Raw genomic sequence first — 19,210 nt, 5'->3', positions numbered from 1 at the left:
GTAAAAATTTAACTTCATAAGATTAAAAACACGCAAAGGAAATAAAAGTAGCTCGATTACATCTATTCAAATATAGATGCTCTAAAAAATGGTAGCCCCAAATTAATTAGCCAAGAATGTTTAAAATTTTCGTTAATTCCACAATTTTCGGCTATATATAACTATATATAGACAACAGAAACAGAAATAACCAAAAAAATATATATTTCCCTATGAACATGCAGACAAATAATTTTATTCATTTTTGATTCAAATTGAAACTACGAAGAATACTTACTGTGCACTTTTTATTTAACTATTGGAACATATATTTCATGACAAAACCTGGTATTTATTCTGACTGTAATGAGATTTAACTAAACGATTATTATTATTTCCTCCAAGTAGCAAACTTTTATCATTTCCAGTAATAATTTAATCTCGTCTCGCTTTCTATTCCACTTTATATTTACAAGCTTAATTGATCTGTCTATTTTGACAAGCTTAATTGATCTGTCTGTTTTGACAAGCTTAATTGATCTGTCTATTTTGACATTCTACAAATATACCTTATTTGCTCACATAGAAAGCCTTTCCTTTACAATTAGTCTTATTTAACATTGTCAGGAACAAAGAAGATGGAATACAAGGGTCACCAATGGCATGAAAAGTGTTTCTGTTGCTGCATGTGTAAAAGTCCAATTGGAACACGCAGTTTCATCCCGCGTGAGAATGACATCTATTGTACAAACTGCTATGAAGAGAAGTTTGCTACTCGCTGTATCAAGTGCAATCAGGTAAGTATTTTTCTCCAATCTCTCCCTTACAGCAATTGTCCTCAACCTTTATCGAGATATATATATATATAAAATATTGATAAAATAAGATATATAATGAAATTACTGAAAGTGTTAGCAAACAAGAAAAGGTATTAAAAAATAAAATTAAAAATAAACTTATGGATCCGGAGTACTACTAGTTATAGCAAAAAAAAACTGGCAATCATAATGAAATATAGACAAATATATTATCAGTGTATTAGATGGAAGAGCTGAACTGTCAGGTGTAATTACCATGGAAAAATTAAGAACACATGCATGGTAAAAACAGATTACCTGAAATAAAATGAAATTAAGCTTTAACATAAAAATAAATGATAGTACCTAAAGCCGTGGGTTCCTAGGACTTTTAACTACTTCGTCAAAGGGTCTGCAACGAAAATCGTAGGAGCCACCGCAATAAGCCGGGTCTCTGTTTCTGTTATGATGTACACGTTAAAAAGTTAACGTAGTTAAAGTTCAAAATTTGACCACCAGGAGATTAAGCGATTTATTCGCTCCATTAAGCAAATTAGCTTTTGCGTTCATTATAAAAAGGAATGATTGAAAGATCAGAAAATTACAGTTTAATTTCAGTTTTGCTCGTCGTGGTCTTATTCTTTGGTATAAAGATAAAAAGCTTGAAGCTGTAGCCCTAACTTAAATAATTAAGTCCAGTCAAGTTCGTTTTAAAAGGTTACCAAAAGATAAAACATATTCAATTAAACTTTTTTCAATTAAATTAAACCTTGCAAGGATAGTGATAGTGTTGTTGCCGCCCTTCGAAAGTATTAAAGACAGAAAAAGTCTCAAAACTTACTTGTTCAAGAAGAACAGTATTAAATATTACGGCGTTTCGAAGAAGGCTACTTAACTCCTAAGCCTGGAAGTGGTCGTCCATCAGCACCACAAGAAACAATTCAAAGAATCTGAGGTGAAGCAACAAGCCCGATAAATTCGTTTAAATTACGTAGTGCTCGCCATAGTTTCTTGTGATTCCCTGGAGCACAATACGTACAGCTTTAAAGGTTGGCCTCCGTCTATTTCACTATAAAATCAAATAAATGCGTAACCGGAATTATAAGACTATCAAAGCTGTCCTTATTTCGTCCAATGGATGATTGGCGAAGTTGCGCAGGACCCAAAATGGTTATTTCACATTTTATAGTAGTAGGTAGTGGCATGTGATGCAAGAAAGCAAGTGTATGAGCTTATGCAGCAAAAAAAAAAAAAAAAAAAATATCATAAAAAACGTGTGCGTTATGAACAGATAACGCACAAGTCAGCCTTGATTGATCTGTTAGGCACAAATTGGCTTTTTTATGGCGCAAAAATCTGTTATGAGACGAGACACACGACGCTCACCACGTGTTAGCCAATCACGGTAGACTCGTTACAAAACAGAACAGGAGCACTTAACCATGTTGACTGTTGTCGACATACTGACACATACACATCTTTACCCACAATCATTCCACATTCCAGTCGGAAAGATCTCACTACAATCTTATCTGTGCGCACTACAATCTTATATTAGCCGTTCTCGACTTGAGCCTTCACCAGCATCACAGACCAGTGAATTCCTGTACAAGGGGGTGTTACTAATGCAAAGCCAAATCAGTGTGTGCGAAAAAAGCAGAACATATGCTTCGGGAGTCTGGTTTCATAGAGCCGTTAAACTCCATTCCAAGCTCATCTCCATTCAACGGATTATGCTGCTTGCCATGCTCCGGGCCTGCAGGACAGTGTCCTCTGCTGCTCTGCAGTTCCTTGCTGGAGTTTTACCACTAGACCTGCATGTCATCTTCAAAGGACTATGCTATCGTCTAAAGCACAGAGTTCCTGGCGAGATTGTCGGCATCACATGCAACTTAACTGCTAACATCAAAGACGTGAAACGGAGAATCTGCAATGAACTTATCAGTGTGTTGCAATCACGATGGGATTCCAGTACTACTGGTCAAGTCATCCGCTCTTTTGTTCATGCAGTTACCTTCCCTCTCAACAAGGAAGGTCTGCCAATGGTTTTCTCCCAGCCTAACAACATCGTATATACTTACTGGGCACGGCTCCATCAACTCCAAACTATTTTAATTTGAATTGTCTAACAACAATCTCTGCTTGTGTTGGTGTTGACAAAACCTGGACGCACATTCTGCATCGCTGCAACCTGTACCACGACGACAGATCTACAGTACAAGCTGCTGTCAGCAACTTCTCTGAAGGAAATGGAAGTGGCACTGACTGAAAATTCTCAATCATTCTCAGCTCTACAACAATTCTGCGCTGCTGTTTTCACCAAAAGAAGTATCTGTAAGATTTGAAATCTTACAAAAATATATATATATTTTTTTTTATAAAGACTTTGGAAGCTAGTTTTCCTTTTGGATTCTGCCGCTAGTAAGATAAGATGGTAATATCGTCAATTTCAGTAATAAGAATTATTCAGTAAGAATTATAAAATTAATGGGTAGTGGAAATGGGGGCAGAGTCGGGGTTTCAACTTCCTTTATACTCTGGAACAACAAAGAGAAAACTACGGCAAAGCAGCATGGGTCCAAACAACAACAGGCAAATTAAGGTTTATGCAGGGTCGAAATAGTACGGACAGTTTACTTCAATCAGTCGCCAACAGGAAGTTGGTTCTTAAAGAGCACACAAGTTTCCAAAGATAGATGCTGTGGTCACTAATGTCATTTTGTGGTTTTGGAACGCTATGGGGACAAAGCCGTTATATGAGAGGAGAAGAGTTGTTTTCTGGATGTTCGGAAAACATCAAAGGGCACACCGGATAGCAGCAGATCCAGCAGGTTGTAAAAAGGGGAGTATTGATCACGTGCTACTGGGCCGGCGGAATAAGAGTTTTCCAACAAATGGAATGAAAAAAAAATCCTAAAGTATATATAAGATTGGAAGAAATCACTGGGAATAGGCGTGGCGGACTCCGGAGCAGATGTGGGAGGAGATAAACAAAAAGTGGAGAAAAAGGATTAGAAGGGGTGGAGAAGGAGAGTTGTTTTTTTTTTTTCCTTGAGTGTAGGAGTGAGTAGAGAGGGATGATTTTTAAGAAAGTAAGTCGGGCAGACCAGATGTGTAAAGAAGTGTACAAAAGTATAGGACTGTGTAGTACTGTAACGTAGTGTAGTGTACTGGGAATCGAGTAGTAAGAAAAAATGAAGGGGAAAGGAAATGTCGATAGCAAGTGCCTGTGACAAGTAAGTGGACGAGGAGAAAGTGGAACATAGTCAATGTTAGCTCTTTAGAAAGTCTAGGAGTTGGGAGGAAATAGTGAAAGACAAAACGAGTCTCTCACAAGAAAAAGGTAAATCAAATCTGCCATTAAAGATCAAGATTCCTGAAATCTTGGAAGGCCAAATGCTGAACCGGATGGAATTGGAACACCGACCGACATGAGAGTAGCCATTCTGGAACAGAAGAAGTGCATCAAGCGGGCTGAATAAATGAAGCCGAAATCTACCTGGCAGCCCTACTACCCGTGCCAAATTCTTCGAAGATAGTAAGACGCCGCCCCAGACAGTGAAGATAAGCAGTACTTAACCGAAAAGACGAAAGGTGACGCCCCGCAGAGTTCTACAAGTAAGTGGCTAGATTGTAGTAGTACCTTCACACACACACAAAGAACTGTAGGAACCCCGAAATTTGATTAGCAGGACTTTTAAAAAAATACTGTGAGATATGTACTAGAAATACCTAATTGTAAAGATAGTTTAGAGAAGAATCAGGAAGGAAAGACATTAACAAAAGGGAAATTTATTATATATATATGATATTTTGGAAGGGAATAGTAAAGGATCGATATTTGTTATTTTGATTTTAATATACTAGGATTAAACATATGTAGAAAGGAATACAATGGAATTTATTTCTTGTTAATGGTATTTAATTGACGTGGTATTAAATATATGTAGGAAGGAATAGGGTGGAATTGATGTTTCTTATTAATGTATTTAGATGATGCAGTATTAAACATATGTAGAAAGGGATAGAATGGAATTGATATTTCTTACTAATGGTATTTAAATGATGCAGGATTAAATATACCTAGAAAGGAAGGGATTGATATCAGCTAGTAATGATCTTAACTGATGTGTGATTATGATATATATATATATATATATATATATATATATATCATAATATTATTATGGTTTTAATACACTCATGTAAATATGTATAATAAACTGAATTTTATATACAACTTTGTGTCTTTTTTGTTGTTCTGAGCACAAGCATATCCGAAGGGAATTAAATACACCTAAGATTATGGCTAAGAGCTTTTCCCCTTGAACTTAGAATTTTTCTGTGAAGTAATAGTCAGATGCGGAAGTGGGGAGTTATTCTAAAGAGGATCTAAGCATTTAGGGAATAGATAAAAATAAATAAAAGGATATACAAATATTATTAAATAAATAATCAAAAATCCCCACCCCCCACATCTCTTAACTGATATCACCTGCCATCTACTTTTTTTTTTTTAGCTGCTACCCCTGTTTAGGCAGCTGTGGGTACGGGGCGGGATTAGCTAGCACCTACTAGTATAGCACTACCTCCAATGGGTGCGGTTTTCGTTCTTCCTAGGACAGAAAAATACTGCTGTGTTGTGGTTCCTGTGATACTACTGATTAGCTGCGTGATGTGATTTGCAGTGTAAACATGTTACATGTTCATTACGCTTATGATATTGTAATTAACATGGATTCTATGTATATCATTGTATATAATATGTATGTATGTACATTACGAATTTGCCAGTTTCTGGCTAGGGGCCGCTTGTTGTTTTTGTAAATAGTAGTAGTGGCACGTGATGCAAGAAAGCAAGTGTATGAGCTTATGTAGCATTAGCCAAAAAAAAAAAAAAATCACACCATTCCATCCAAATGCCTGTCCAGTTCCTCCTTAAATTTATTTATCCTATCAACTTCCGCAACGACAGATGGAAGTTTGTTCCAGCAATTAACCGCCCGCTGGCTAAAGGCAGATTTCTGCACATATATTCTACATGTGTCTTTTCTTAATTTGAATTTATGCCCCCTTAGGTTCGTAATCTGAACAAGTGGAAGGATCCCATCAGAATTCAGCGTGCTCAACCCATTCAAGACCTTATACACCTCAATCAGATCATCGCGCAGGTGCCTAGTCTCCAACCACTGCAATTTCCAGAACTTAAGTCTCTTTTGGTAAGAGGATCCCTTCATAATATTATTATGAAGGGATCCTCTTAATAATATTATTATGAAGGGATCCACTCAACCATCATTCTCCTCACCAATCTTGTTGCCCTTCTCTGTAGGCGCTCACGCAAATCTACATCCTTCCTAAAATCAGGCCTTCATACCTGTACGCAGTACTCAAGGTGTGGCCTGACCATTGCTTTCTACAGAGGGACAATCACCTCCTTTTCCCTGCTAGCAAAATTCCTATATATCATTGACAAAACCCCATGACCTGCCCTGGCAGCCTGTCTGCATTGCTCAGAAAACTTCATATCTGACTGCACAATTACTCCCAGGTCCTTTTCATTTTCTGCCACCTTAAGTGTAGTACCACACAGTTGGTACGTTTCTCTGGGGTTACTTCTACCCATATGCAGTACTTTGCATTTGTCAAAGTTAAACTTCAGTTGCTACTTCTTAGCTCATCTGCCCAAATTTTCTATATCCTGTTGCAGTAGCACACTGCCATTACTGTCATTAACAACCCTGCCAACCTTTGTATCATCTGCAAACTTCGACACTAAGCCTAATATACCTTCAATATCATTGATAAATATACAAAACAACAGTGGACCCAACACCGAACCCTGTGGGACACCACTGATAACATTAATCCATGAAGAGCAGAACCCATTGATTATCACCCTCTGTCTTTCGTTTTTTTTTTTTTTTTTTTTTTTAGGAGCATTAGCAACTAAGGCCATATTGCTCCGGGATATGCGGTGGTCATTCCCTGACCTTTCCGCATCGTCTGTATTTGGTGGTGACGGTTTCGAACCCCGGTCTAATCAAGAAGCGTGTGCTACGCACTGCTGCCCCTTCCCACCTGGCTACGGAGGCGCCCCTCTGTCTTCTCCCACTCAACCATCCTTTTATCCATTGTAGCAACTTACCCTTAATATCATTCTGCTCCAATTTGTACAATAGTCTTCCATGCGCAACAGTGTCAAAAGCTTTCCTGAAATCCAAATATATGATATCAAAATTATTTTTTGCATCCAGTTCCTTTGTAACCACATCATAATATCCTATCAGATTTCAGACAAAACTTTCCCTTAATAAACCCATGCTGTGTATGAATTATTGCTTCGGTCATGTCTAGATGATCCTGCAATTCATCTTTAACCAGTGACTCCATTATTTTACCCGGAACAGAAGTTAAACTTACTGGTCTGTAATTACTCGTGTCGCCCTTCGATCCCCCTTTGTGAATTGGGAATACATTTGCACATCTCAGTCCGTGGGACCTCTTGAGTCCAAGGATGCTCTCATAATTATGGCTAAGGATTTGCTTAGTTGATTTGCTGTCTTCTTTAATATAACTGGACGGATCCCTTCCACCCCAGGTGTCTTTCTTATGTTTAACTTCAACAATTTCTCCTCCACTTTGCTGCTCTCAGTTATTACAAAATCATTGAGCACCCTTCTACAATTTGATAACCTTCTGCCATTTTCAAACCTTTTCAAAAATACTCATTCAGTTTGTTTGCTATCTGAGCAGGATCATCAACAGTCGAACCATCGATATCAAGTGGACCAATCAGATTCATCCCCTTCCTTTTAGAGTTTATATAAGTAAAGAAATCCTTGCTGTTTTTCTTAGCATCTTTTTGCCAAAGATTTCTCGTAATCTGCCTTCGCCTGCCTAACCTCCTTTGTGACCTAATTACAGACTAGCTTATATCTGCCATAAGCTTCTGAGTCGCTTGATAATTTATATGCATCCCATGCATTTTTCTTCTCTATCACGAGTCTCATTAGTTCATTTGATAACCATTTAGGCCGAAACCTTGAACAATATATCTATCTTAATAGGTATGAAACTTTTTGTAGCTTCCACGATTAATTCCTTGAATGCTTCCCCACTTAGAATTTGATCCCACTGTACAGAATTTAAAAACTGTCTGAGACCACTGTACTCACCTTTACGGAAGCAAAAACCCTTTCCTTTACCCCTGTTGGTAATTACATCTTTAAGTAAATCCTACATCAGTACACTGTGATCACTGTCACCTAGCGGTTCCTTTTCCTGCAAATTCTTAATACACGAATGATCACTGCTGATAACCAGATCAAGAGTATTACCCTCTCTGGTTGCCTCTCGAACATGCTGCTGCAGAAAACAATCATCCAATAAATCCACAAAAGTCTTACTAGTGTGTGAGTGACCAATCCACAAGTTCCAGTCAATATCTGGGAAGTTAAAATCCCCCATTATAAGATATTCTGATTTACTAGCCCACTATTTCCCTGTACAATTGTTCATTGTACAGGGAAATAGTGGAATGAGTACAATTGTTCATTGTACTCATTCCATTCATTAGGCTATAACACACTCCTACTTTTGCTTTTGCAGTGTTTGTCACACCAAACAGACTCAACAGTGCACTGTTCATCTATATCAACTGGATGCACTTCTTTTGATTTTGTTTTTCTTAATTAACAGCATGACACCTCCTCCCTGTCTATCCTTTCTGTACACATTGTACTACCCAAATTCCAATTCTGCATTCCTAATATCGGTGTGACACCACGTCTCTGATATCCCAACAATATCCGCCTTTGATGTCTTGACCAACACTTAAAATTCATCAAATTTATTTACTATACTTCTAGCATTAGTATACATGCACCTATTCCTAGTTACCCTGACACATCCCATATACCCACCTGTTTCACGATGACTGCCATCAGTCCTTGAAACCCCCTGTACCCCTCGCTCCAAGTCGCTACTTATTCTAATAGTAGTTGTGCAAGAATCACCTTCACCTCTGCCTGCGGCTACTTTTAACCTTTTTAGTCTGTGAATCCCCCCCCAAGCTAGCAGTTTTTCGACCCACCTAACACTGCCTCGATAGCATCAGCAAATATTCTTGCACCCTTTCTATTTAAGTGTATCCCATTCCTGTAGATGCAGTCTCTTCTGTTAACATGCACACACCACGCTGAAAAAAATTCTACCCATTGAGCCTTACACATTCCCTCCAGGGCCGAATTGATTGACAAGGCTCTCTTCATGTACTCCCTCCTATCGTGTCTGGGCAGAATTGCAGACACTCAAATTTAACCCTGACTCACGACTTTTTTGCAACATTGACCTGTACTTGTTAAGTAAATCTGCAGATCTCCTACTCTTAATGTCATTGGTGCCAACGTGTTCAACAGTATCACCTTTTGTGCCCTTAAAAGATGATATATACTTTACAACATCATCAACTTTTGTCCCTGGCAGACATACCCTGGTCCTGTTCCATCTACCCTTTTTACACAATATATTCCCCGGCTCCCTGACAATAATCACCAATAATAACTAGTTCCTTTGGGAACAGCGCATTTTGCCTTGGAGGTTGCCTGATGCCCAGGAGTGAGCTCTGGCGTTGAGTTGGGCAGCTGAGAGCTTGACGGGCCCCTCATTAATTTCTTCGAGGGCATCTACCCTACACCTCAAGCTCTCATAGACGCCCAGTAGAACGCTGAGTTGATGCCTAATTTCTAGACACTCTCTGCACCTGGTACACACAGACATCCTCCTTGGCTAGATCATGTTCGGTTCCAGAAAGTTCGGAAAACGTTTCACAAGTTGCGAATTTTTTTTTTTTTAGGCTGTGATGCACTGGAAAATCGCCCTCCCCCCTCCGTTCTCCCCCGTGTCATAGCACTCCTGCCACTTTGTGCCCGTACCTTTTGCTGCTCTAGTCTGGGGCATGATATTTTAAATTAAAAATATCAATAAATTTAATTAATTAATTGTCAGTACTACGCTATCTAATAGAATCCAAAATGCAGTGATGCGTATTACGCTATATAATTATACGTTAGAGCTACCTAGTTACCACAATTAAAAATTTGAATTCCCTACTACTCTATACAAAAACAATGGCTGCAAGATTCGAACGAAATAACGGTTTTACGTATATTAAGTAGTAATCTACAAAAACTATCTAAAATAAAAATAACCAGAGTAACTGTAAGACTACGTATAAAGTACAATATAAAATAACAATTAGGTAAATAAAAAGGCAAACACTTTCGCTTTTTCGGAGTCTGTAATTTTTAAAGAGTCAGCGCCCTCTCTTAATAATAATACTGGCAGCTCCTTTGGGGATACTCGATTATTAACCCAGTCCGACTTAAGGGATATTTACCATAAGGGCCAGGGGGCTTTGTTGCCTTTAAAGGCAATTTTTTTTTTTTTTTTATTCTCCCAAGTTGGGCTGCCTGGGACCGGAAGAAAGTTGACGCCCACTGGTATTGCACTACCTCTGGTGGGTGCGGAGATGGTGTTAGTAGCACTGACAGTGAATATACTCAAGCCCAGCACCACGAGACCAGGGTCGAGCACCGTGTAGCATGCCCCTTGACGGAGCCTGCTCCCTGGTGGCAAAGGGAGCAGGCTCCGTCAAGGGTGTCGCTGCCGCTACCTGGTGGCAAAGGGGCCTTTATTCGGGTGCCACCTTAGACATGAACCGATACATACTACTGGCAGCTCTTAGTAGACCATGTACACCCCTGCCATGTTGCATTTTTTTCCTCAGACAGAAACGGGATCTTCCAAGACGATAATGAGCAGTATCATCAGGCACGCGCACTGCATGAGTGGTTCGGGGATGACAGTGAAGATATTACCCATCTTGATTGACCTCCAAATTCGCTTGAATTGAAACAGTTGTGTGAAGTTTTGGAACGGAAGTGAAGTATGGACACTAGGGCTTGCATAAAACCGAGAAATTTCAAAAACCGAGTTTAACCGAAGTTTACTTTTAAAACCGATTTTCTCAGACTTAGGGAAAATAATTAAAAGCGTATAACACAGGTATTTATTTTATCTTGGGTAGATTGTAAAAATCGTAATGAAATCTTTTAAACAAAATCTATCACCTCTTATAGTAAAAAAAATTAAATTAAAATGTTCCAAAAAAAGTAACCAGCTTGAGATTAACAAAATTACAAATTGTATTCAAATCCTTTGAATAAAAACTATCTTCTTGTATAGTAAACAAAAAAATAATAATCCCTATAATAATAATAAATAAAAATAATGTGAAAAAAAACAGCTTGGGGAAATTACTCTTCTATTTATTGCTCAGCTTTTTTCTGAAAATGATCCTTTAAAAAACACAGTATATTAAGCATTTTTCCTGATAGACTTGACCTTATTTTTGTGTTAAAGAGACCAGTGATCGAAAACACTCTCAGATTGGACACTTGTTGGTTTAACGGTCGGCAGTGCTCTATAAACTTTCTCCAGCTTTTCACTTCTACTGCTAGTTGCCTCCAAAATTTTAAATTCTTTGCTGATTTCCAATTCACTCGGATATTTTGAAGGCTCTTCAGTTAATCTCTTTATTACACTATCATACTCTCGCATGAGTGTATCTCCAACATCGGAACTAGACGAGTCTTTGTTTTCTTCTAAAAGAACAGTTCGTTTATTTTCAGTTTCTTCATTCAACGCTAAGACTCCTTCGGAATGTTTTGCAAATAATATCTGATAAATCTCTTCAGCGTGCTTTTTCAAAACTTTCTTACTTGGAAAATCAAAAGTTCTTGAATCTGAATCTTCTTTCCTAAACTTTTTGGTGTTGTGTAGATATCTCAGCAAAGCCACAGTTTGCAATTTCGTCTTGCATTGTAACGCTGCAAAAGACTTTGGTGAAACTTTAAAGTAAATGGGTTTTCTTCTGTATCAAGCTTAGCAAGCAGAAATTCTATTGAAGATTCTGCTTTAAGTAAGTCTGTATCTTCTGAGGTTATAGCCTTCAGAACCATTTCAACTGGTCGCAAAGTTTCACGTAGCAATTCAAGTGTTTTCCAGTCATCGTCAGACACAGCTTCAGTTGACGGTACTGCACATAGAACATTTGGAATGCAATTATTCAATTTCAAAAATCTCACAATCATATAGAATGTGCTATCCCATCTAGTCTTGCAATCTAATATAAGTTTATATTCTTTCCCATTAAATTTTGCTTTAACAAAATTTTGTAATATGTTATTTTTGGTAAGCGATTTTCGAAAAAGCTTGCAAATTTTTCTGACTTTGTTAATAGTTTTTGCAATATTGGCCATTGGATTGAAGAAATAAATGAGCTCATCGGTAAAGTCGGTTTGATAAAGCATGCCTTGCTGTCTTTCTTCAACTTCTTCAGCATCACTACTTTCTTCATTATTTTCATTTTCTTCATTGCCTTTGGGAGACTCAGACTGTGGCACCATAATTGATTTCTTTTTCATAAAGTGCATCTATAACTGACAGATGTATACAATGGGCTATACATTGTTGATGATTAGGCGTAATTTGCTTGCCAAACTTAATCATCATTGCTGCTCCATCGGTGGTGCAGGCAACAATATCCTCATCCAAGTTCAAACCAAATTCCTTGAAGTGTCCATTCACAATTTGCTCAGTTCTTCTGCTATCAAGTGAACCATTAACCTCAATAAGACCTAACGACCAATGATTGTCTTTTGAATGCACATTTATATTCATATACCTTTTATTTTGTATAGACGTATATTCGTCTAGAGTCAATGAATACCGTTACCTTAAAATAAAATAAAAAACAAAGCAGTTGAACGATCCAGACAAACAAACGAACAAACAAAAGAAAATGTGCGTGACAAAAAACTATATTCGAATCCGGTTTTAGAAGTTCGGTTTCGGTTTTAACAACTCAATATGAAAACCGGATTTAACCGGTTTATAAAACCGGTTTGCAAGCCCTAATGGACACGGAACTGTTATCTGTTCCGACACTGTGGAAAACCTTGTAGGCAGATCCCTACAGACGTCTTCAGACGTCTAGTGAAGTCGATGCCTAGAGCCTAGGCGATTAGCAGCTGTTAACACCGTTCGCACACAGTGGCCCAACACGGTATTAGGTAGGTGGTCATAATTCGCTGATCACTGAGTTATCTTCCTCTAGCCATGTGCTGTAATGGGCTTGCTGTTTTTGCAATAAATGAATATTTATTTATTTCTCTAACAGTCAGTGAAACCTAACAATAATCAGTATTAGTTACTTCACGTTGTATGATAATGAGCAGTCCACCAATTAAAATAAGCACTGACATGGCAGTCATTTACACGATTTTTTTATGTTACATCAACCCGTTTAGATCTCAACACTCTTAAATCTCTGTTGCAGATCATCACAAGCGGAGGCGTCACCTACCGTAATGAACCATGGCATCGTGAATGTTTCTGCTGCTCCAACTGCGGGACTTCTCTGGCTGGCCAGCGCTTCACGTCCCGTGATGACAAACCCTACTGTGCTGACTGTTTCGGTGAGCTGTTTGCTAAGAGATGCACCTCGTGCAGCAAACCTATTACAGGTATAAACCATCTTATTACCTAAATTGTATGGTACGATTTTGCGAAGCATTTTAATCATTACTACTTTAGATGAAAATAATTGTCGAGGCCAGGCCACTGAAATCATTATTTTATGATTTCGAAAAGCATGAATTTCAAAAGCGGTTATAAATACATAGTTACCTAACAACCTTAAGTTAAACAGATTTCGTTCGTTACGATTATCATTACTATGAAATGACTTTGATGAGACTGTGTAAAAGGTTAAAAAAAATACCATTAGTTTTAAGAAAAATGCTCTTTTTTTTTTTTTTATAATTTTTGTAGCGAAAACATTTTCGCGCTACTGATTTAATGCATGCAGCTTTATTAAGGTGGAAACACCAACATTCACTATTATAATAACGTGTAATTACCGTTAAATGGTAAATTTCAAATATTATTATTAAGAATATTAATATTATCTTTAGGTCTTCGCTGCCATCAGTTTTTAACTGTATCCTAATAGTAACAAGTATTAATAGTTATGTATGAGTTCTGTCTTGTATATTGTGCACTAATGAGCAGTTGTAAAATGATCAAATGCAATAGCAGTCAGTTCGGCGATTTTTAATAATGTATGCATTTCCTAAATGAATATATTCTTTTCCGGAGGCTTATTTCAGGACACAGATAAAATTTATGTGAAAAATGCCTAGTTACCAATGTCAGCTTTCTCAAATGTAACAATCCTAAGGCTACTGTATGTGAGTGCAGTGGAAATGCATACCACACGATACGGAAAAAATGCTAAAGGTTATCTATCCCGTTGGTTTTATCCACAGTTTTGACTTCAGTAAAGAAAATGTTACATTAGGTGCTCAATGTAACTTCTGTGGTACTCTTCCAGAAAGAGTGAACTCTAGCAGGACTGGCACTTGTCATCTCATTCAGTGGATGGGCTGCAAAACTGCAGGCTTAGTGCATGTCGATGATATCTGAGTGCTTACTACCGCACTGCCCCTACGGAACGTGGTCATACTCTTGGAATTTGTATACCATGACCTGCCATGCTTATTCTTCTAGATCTGACACAGAAAAGAGGAATTAGGCTATTCCTCATAAAAGGAAGAGGGACAAGCAGCAGCGGCACCCAATTCCGCTTAAATGGGCAATGCACTGTGCGGTCTTTAATCACAAATGATATATTTGGTAACCCCTGCCGATTAGGCATTTTTCCACTGAGGTAATACCAAATAATGTGCTTAGGTTATTATAACCTGCATATGAATATGGAAATATGTACCAGGCGGTTAAGTACATCGTAATGTTGCAGATTTCAAAAACATGTGATGGAAAATAAAACTAATGTAATGCGGCACAACAGCAGGGGAACAAAAATAGTTAACAGAAAGCTTAAAACCATATCTGTACTTACCTAAGTGGAAAACAACAAAAGAAATATGGCTACCCAATAATCATGGCCCTGCTGCGCGCGTGCTAGACATATACACAGTGCAGGAAAATATGAGATTAACTTTTGATTTCAATTTACACAGTAATAGAGAACCACACGGAGCACTCCCCCCCCCACCTTTGAGGCCGGTCGAGTTTTGCGATCCTCGATATGCCACGGAAACTACTAAACTACTGACCTTCACAAGCAATAGCAGCTGTTCAGTGATCCCCATTGCCAGTGTTCCAATCGGACCACCAAACGCACGACATCGCCTTCCCATTTAATAAGATTATTTGTAAATTTAAGCTGAATGGTTCTTAAATCCGAAAAGTTTTCAAAAATTAAGATAGCCTTATGACACCTTAATAGAAATCTGAATGCTAAATCCAAACCAATGAAAAGTGGTAAATAATGTTTGCATGTGTCGGATAAACATTTTTACACAAAATGTTTAATCTAGTCTTCTTTTTTCATGTAAAAAAATTGGCATTCCAGTTAGTGTTTCAATTCGATCACTGCTCGTGACTTATACATACTATATGCTAAAGTGCACTGAAAAAATAATTTTAAAAAATTAGGCCATTAGATCAGCACTTCTCAAATTCTGAGTTGAGCCTAAATTTCGTGAAATCATTCAGCAGCTACAAGCTTTAAAATGAAAATCATAATTCCACTGAAATATGAAATACTGAAAATGGCACACAGAACAAGTACGATTAAATTATCCCTGTGCAGTAATTTTTTCCTAAAACTTTATCAGATACATGAATTACTTTTTTTGATTGGACTGATTATGAATTAGGATTTTTTTTCAGTATGTATGAGTATGTACACTTGTAATGTATTTCGTATGTGATCACAGGACGAAAGAGTTTGAGACACTGTCTATCATATTGATCTCAATGTGTAGTATTAAATTTGTGATCTGAAAAATTATTAACATCAAATCATTTTATATATTTGCAGGTATTGGTGGCACCCGATTTATCTCTTTCGAGGACCGCAACTGGCATAATGATTGCTTCATCTGTGCATCGTGTCAGACGTCGCTTGTGGGCAAAGGTTTCATCACTGATGGAGCCGACATTTTATGTCCAGAGTGCGCCAAGCAGAAGCTAATGTAATCAATGCCATAATGTGGATACATCCATCCGGTACGGCAGCGTATTTAGAACCACAGTAGAGTCTGCTTTCTACAACTTGTTATAAACTGAGCGGTCATTGTTTATTATCTGAATTCCAAAGGTGCTATATGGAAATAAAATTTTGCTACGTGCGAAAAACCCTCTTAAACGATGCGTAAACTGCTCTCATTCTATTCGTTACAGTGAAAAAACTGAAAACTAAATGTTATTCCTTAGTCAAAAATTGCATGAAACATTTTCCTTTATAGGATCATACCTATTTTATTTAAAATAGGCATGATGTTGTACTACTAATATTAAGCTGGAAAAATTCAGCTGAATACTCAATGAATGCAATATTGCTTTTACTAATTACAGTATCCATTGATATCAGCATTTGAATAGAGGAACGGTAGAAAATATATGCATCATTTTATTCCTGAAATAAAAAAAGTTTATCAAAAGAAGCCTTAAATTTCGCCATTCCTCTATCAAAAACTTATTTTTAAATACAACGGTCAGCAGAATCTAGAAGGCCATTAACACGATGAAAAAGCAATTTAATTAATATTTATAAATTATTTAATCACTAATTTCTGAATATTTTTATGAATCTCAGTTCAGTTATGGCTAAGGAACAGCTACAGGTGATGAAGTTAGGAGTAATTTAAGTTGGAAAAATTCCTTGTTATATGTTGTTCACTTGTACAGATTTTCCTAAATTAAATATAACTTCAGTTGAATTAGATCAGAAACTACCAAAATAATTTATTTGGAAACAAAGGTATTATTTTTTTGTAAGATTCTAATTATTTTCTTGAAATACACTGAAGTATTTATGAAGTGATTCCAAGTTAGTTCATGGAAGTTAATTTTTAATTCGCTAACATTTTAATTCGCTAACGTTTCTACTCATAAAAATAATTATCAACATTTTTTAAATATTTATAATTGCTTATAATAAGACTTATGTTTACTATATAATTTAGTGATATGATTTACTCAACTAAAATTAAGCTTATTAATGCAAATAATAAGTAGCTAAATGCCCATTTAATGTTTTAAATGATATTAGAAATTAACGATCAAACGAATACAACGCACAGTTGATAACGATTTGTTGAGTTGATAACAAACTAAATTAGACGCAGAGATGCCGGGGATTTTTGACACCGCGACTTGAAAACACCCAAGTTCCGATCTTTTCGTATCCATAAAGAAGAGAGCTAGTTTGGAATTTGTGTACGTTATCTTCAGGTGTCTCTACTCATTGTGTTACATTACCCGCCTGATGCATGAATTTATATCAATATTTGAATATGATATTGACAAATAGAAAGAACTACGCTAAAGAGCCCAATAAATTGAAATCAGAAGGAAGGGAAGTGAGAGCTGCTAATTTTATCAACGCACTTATTCTTGCATCAGTACAGTCGATTGCCCTAATAACATTAGAAAATTTGTTTTTCGAAAAATCTGATCTTGGTCTGTAGTACTAAACAGTGAAATTGGTGAAAACTTTGGGAAATATATTCGGGTTTATATATTGTGGAATTTAATGTTAATTTAAGTATACCTTTTGTCACCCTCAGAATTATTCAGCTAACTCTAATTTAATTTGACGATAACTATCATCTGCCACTACTGGTCGTGAAAAAATGAAGTGCAGTCATCACTTATATCGCTAGAAAATCATTTTTACGAGCAGAATTAAAATGCGATGGGACAGATCGAGTCATAAATATTTTTGTTATTACTGAAAGATTGAAAATAACTGAATAAATCGCAAACCTATATGCATTTCAGTAGATAACGTATAAGCGAAAAATAAAATAAATAATTCCTTTTCTTTCTATGTTGAAGAGTTTCATGTACTTATCTTCTGTAATTAACTCGAACGCGTTAACTCTTTTGAAACGACCCCTCTGCCTATGAAAGCCTCTTTATAATTTGATAGTTTAGCGTCCTCAATTATTTCTCTTCACAATTTGAAAAAGTACACCGTTGTACTTTGACGTACTTTGATGCATATAAGTAGTTGTGCTCTCACAACGTAAACACACGATTCATAAAATAAGTGTTAGGCGTAGCCCTTAATTGTAAACGACAATTGCATTTTTTTTTATTAGTAGTGGCAAATAATGCAAGGAAGCAAGCTTCCTTGCATTATTTGCCATCATCCAGAAGGGCAAAAAAAAAAAAAAAAAAAAACCACCTCCCAATCTCCTCTAATAATTTGTTTAATTGTTCTTTAAATTTCTTCAAATTACTCACTTCCACAACACCAGATGAGTTTGTTCCAACAAGCAACTACACTCGTGAACAATGAACTATAGAAGCAGGATAATCACCTGTCTTGTCCATTGTGGTATTGTTCATGTCTCTCTCTTTTTTTTTTTTTTTTTCAATTTTATGTTGTATGCTGTATTTACTTGTTTTTGTAACAGTTCATGATTGTCAAATTTTCATAACTAAATTTAGTTCCTCAATAAAATGCCTTTTAAAAATTCATACACTGACAAAAAATTAACATTATAAAAGTACAAAAAAAAAAAATCACAAATACCAGAAATGATACTACAATGGACAAATGGGGGTGGGCATACGAACTGTCAAATATTTTGTCAGTTGCATCAAATTTGAAAAGTAAAACTATGGTTATAACGAGATTATACCTGTTCTAAAACTATGGTTATAACGAGATTATACCTTTCCCCATATCTTTTTCACAAATCCAAAAAGTGACATTTTTATATACAACCTAAATATTAAACGTAATAAATAGTGTAATATTTATATTCGGATTTTCAGTTCTTGAATTAAGAATTTTCACTTTCTGCGCATTCGCCATAATGTTCAAATAACCCAGTCACAAAATGTACGCCTGCACTAATGCATCCGCAAAGCTAACGACAAATTCATTTGTCATCAACAGTGTCATGCAAATAAATAAAGCATGCAATTTATACAAATTTATGCACACGAAACTGCCAACAGTGCGTCAGTTACCGAGTTGCTAATAACTTGACAGTATTAAGTAAAAGTTTTACGCATGCGATTCCAGTTCTATAATGATTAGTTGCACACTGGGTTATATCGCAAAACTTTTTGGTATTTAAGACAAAGAATAATTCTCACAGAATTACTGCCTAAAATGCTTCTGGCAAACGACAATCACAAATAGGGAATAATAATAAAAAAAAAAAAAAAAAAAACCCACAGGTTGTCAATTATCTAAACCTAAATTATCCAAGCAAATTTTAAGAAAGATAAATGCTTGTAGCATTACCCATATGTTCTAT

The 19,210-nt window shown here is 36.6% G+C and overlaps 1 protein-coding gene across 5 annotated transcripts in view; it reads left to right on the top strand.

Moving 5' to 3' along the window:
• Positions 1–16,077, top strand: part of LOC150091330 (four and a half LIM domains protein 2-like) — a 437,588-nt gene extending 421,511 nt beyond the window's left edge. For all 5 annotated transcript variants that reach the window (XM_090375177.1, XM_090375185.1, XM_090375193.1 and 2 more), the window contains 3 exons: positions 607–776; positions 13,180–13,366; positions 15,751–16,077. In XM_090375177.1, the coding sequence (XP_090231303.1) occupies positions 607–776; positions 13,180–13,366; positions 15,751–15,908 (515 nt within the window). In that variant the 3' untranslated portion in view covers positions 15,909–16,077. The remainder of the gene's footprint in view (positions 1–606; positions 777–13,179; positions 13,367–15,750) is intronic.
• The last annotated feature ends 3,133 nt before the right edge of the window (positions 16,078–19,210 follow it).

The sequence above is a fragment of the Mastigoproctus giganteus genome, chromosome 1 (assembly GCF_048544385.1).
Source record: "Mastigoproctus giganteus isolate SK-2022 chromosome 1, ASM4854438v1, whole genome shotgun sequence".
Lineage (NCBI taxonomy): Eukaryota > Metazoa > Arthropoda > Arachnida > Uropygi > Thelyphonidae > Mastigoproctus > Mastigoproctus giganteus.
Note: the sequence above shows the minus strand (reverse complement) of the source record. Positions and strands in the feature narration are given on the sequence as shown.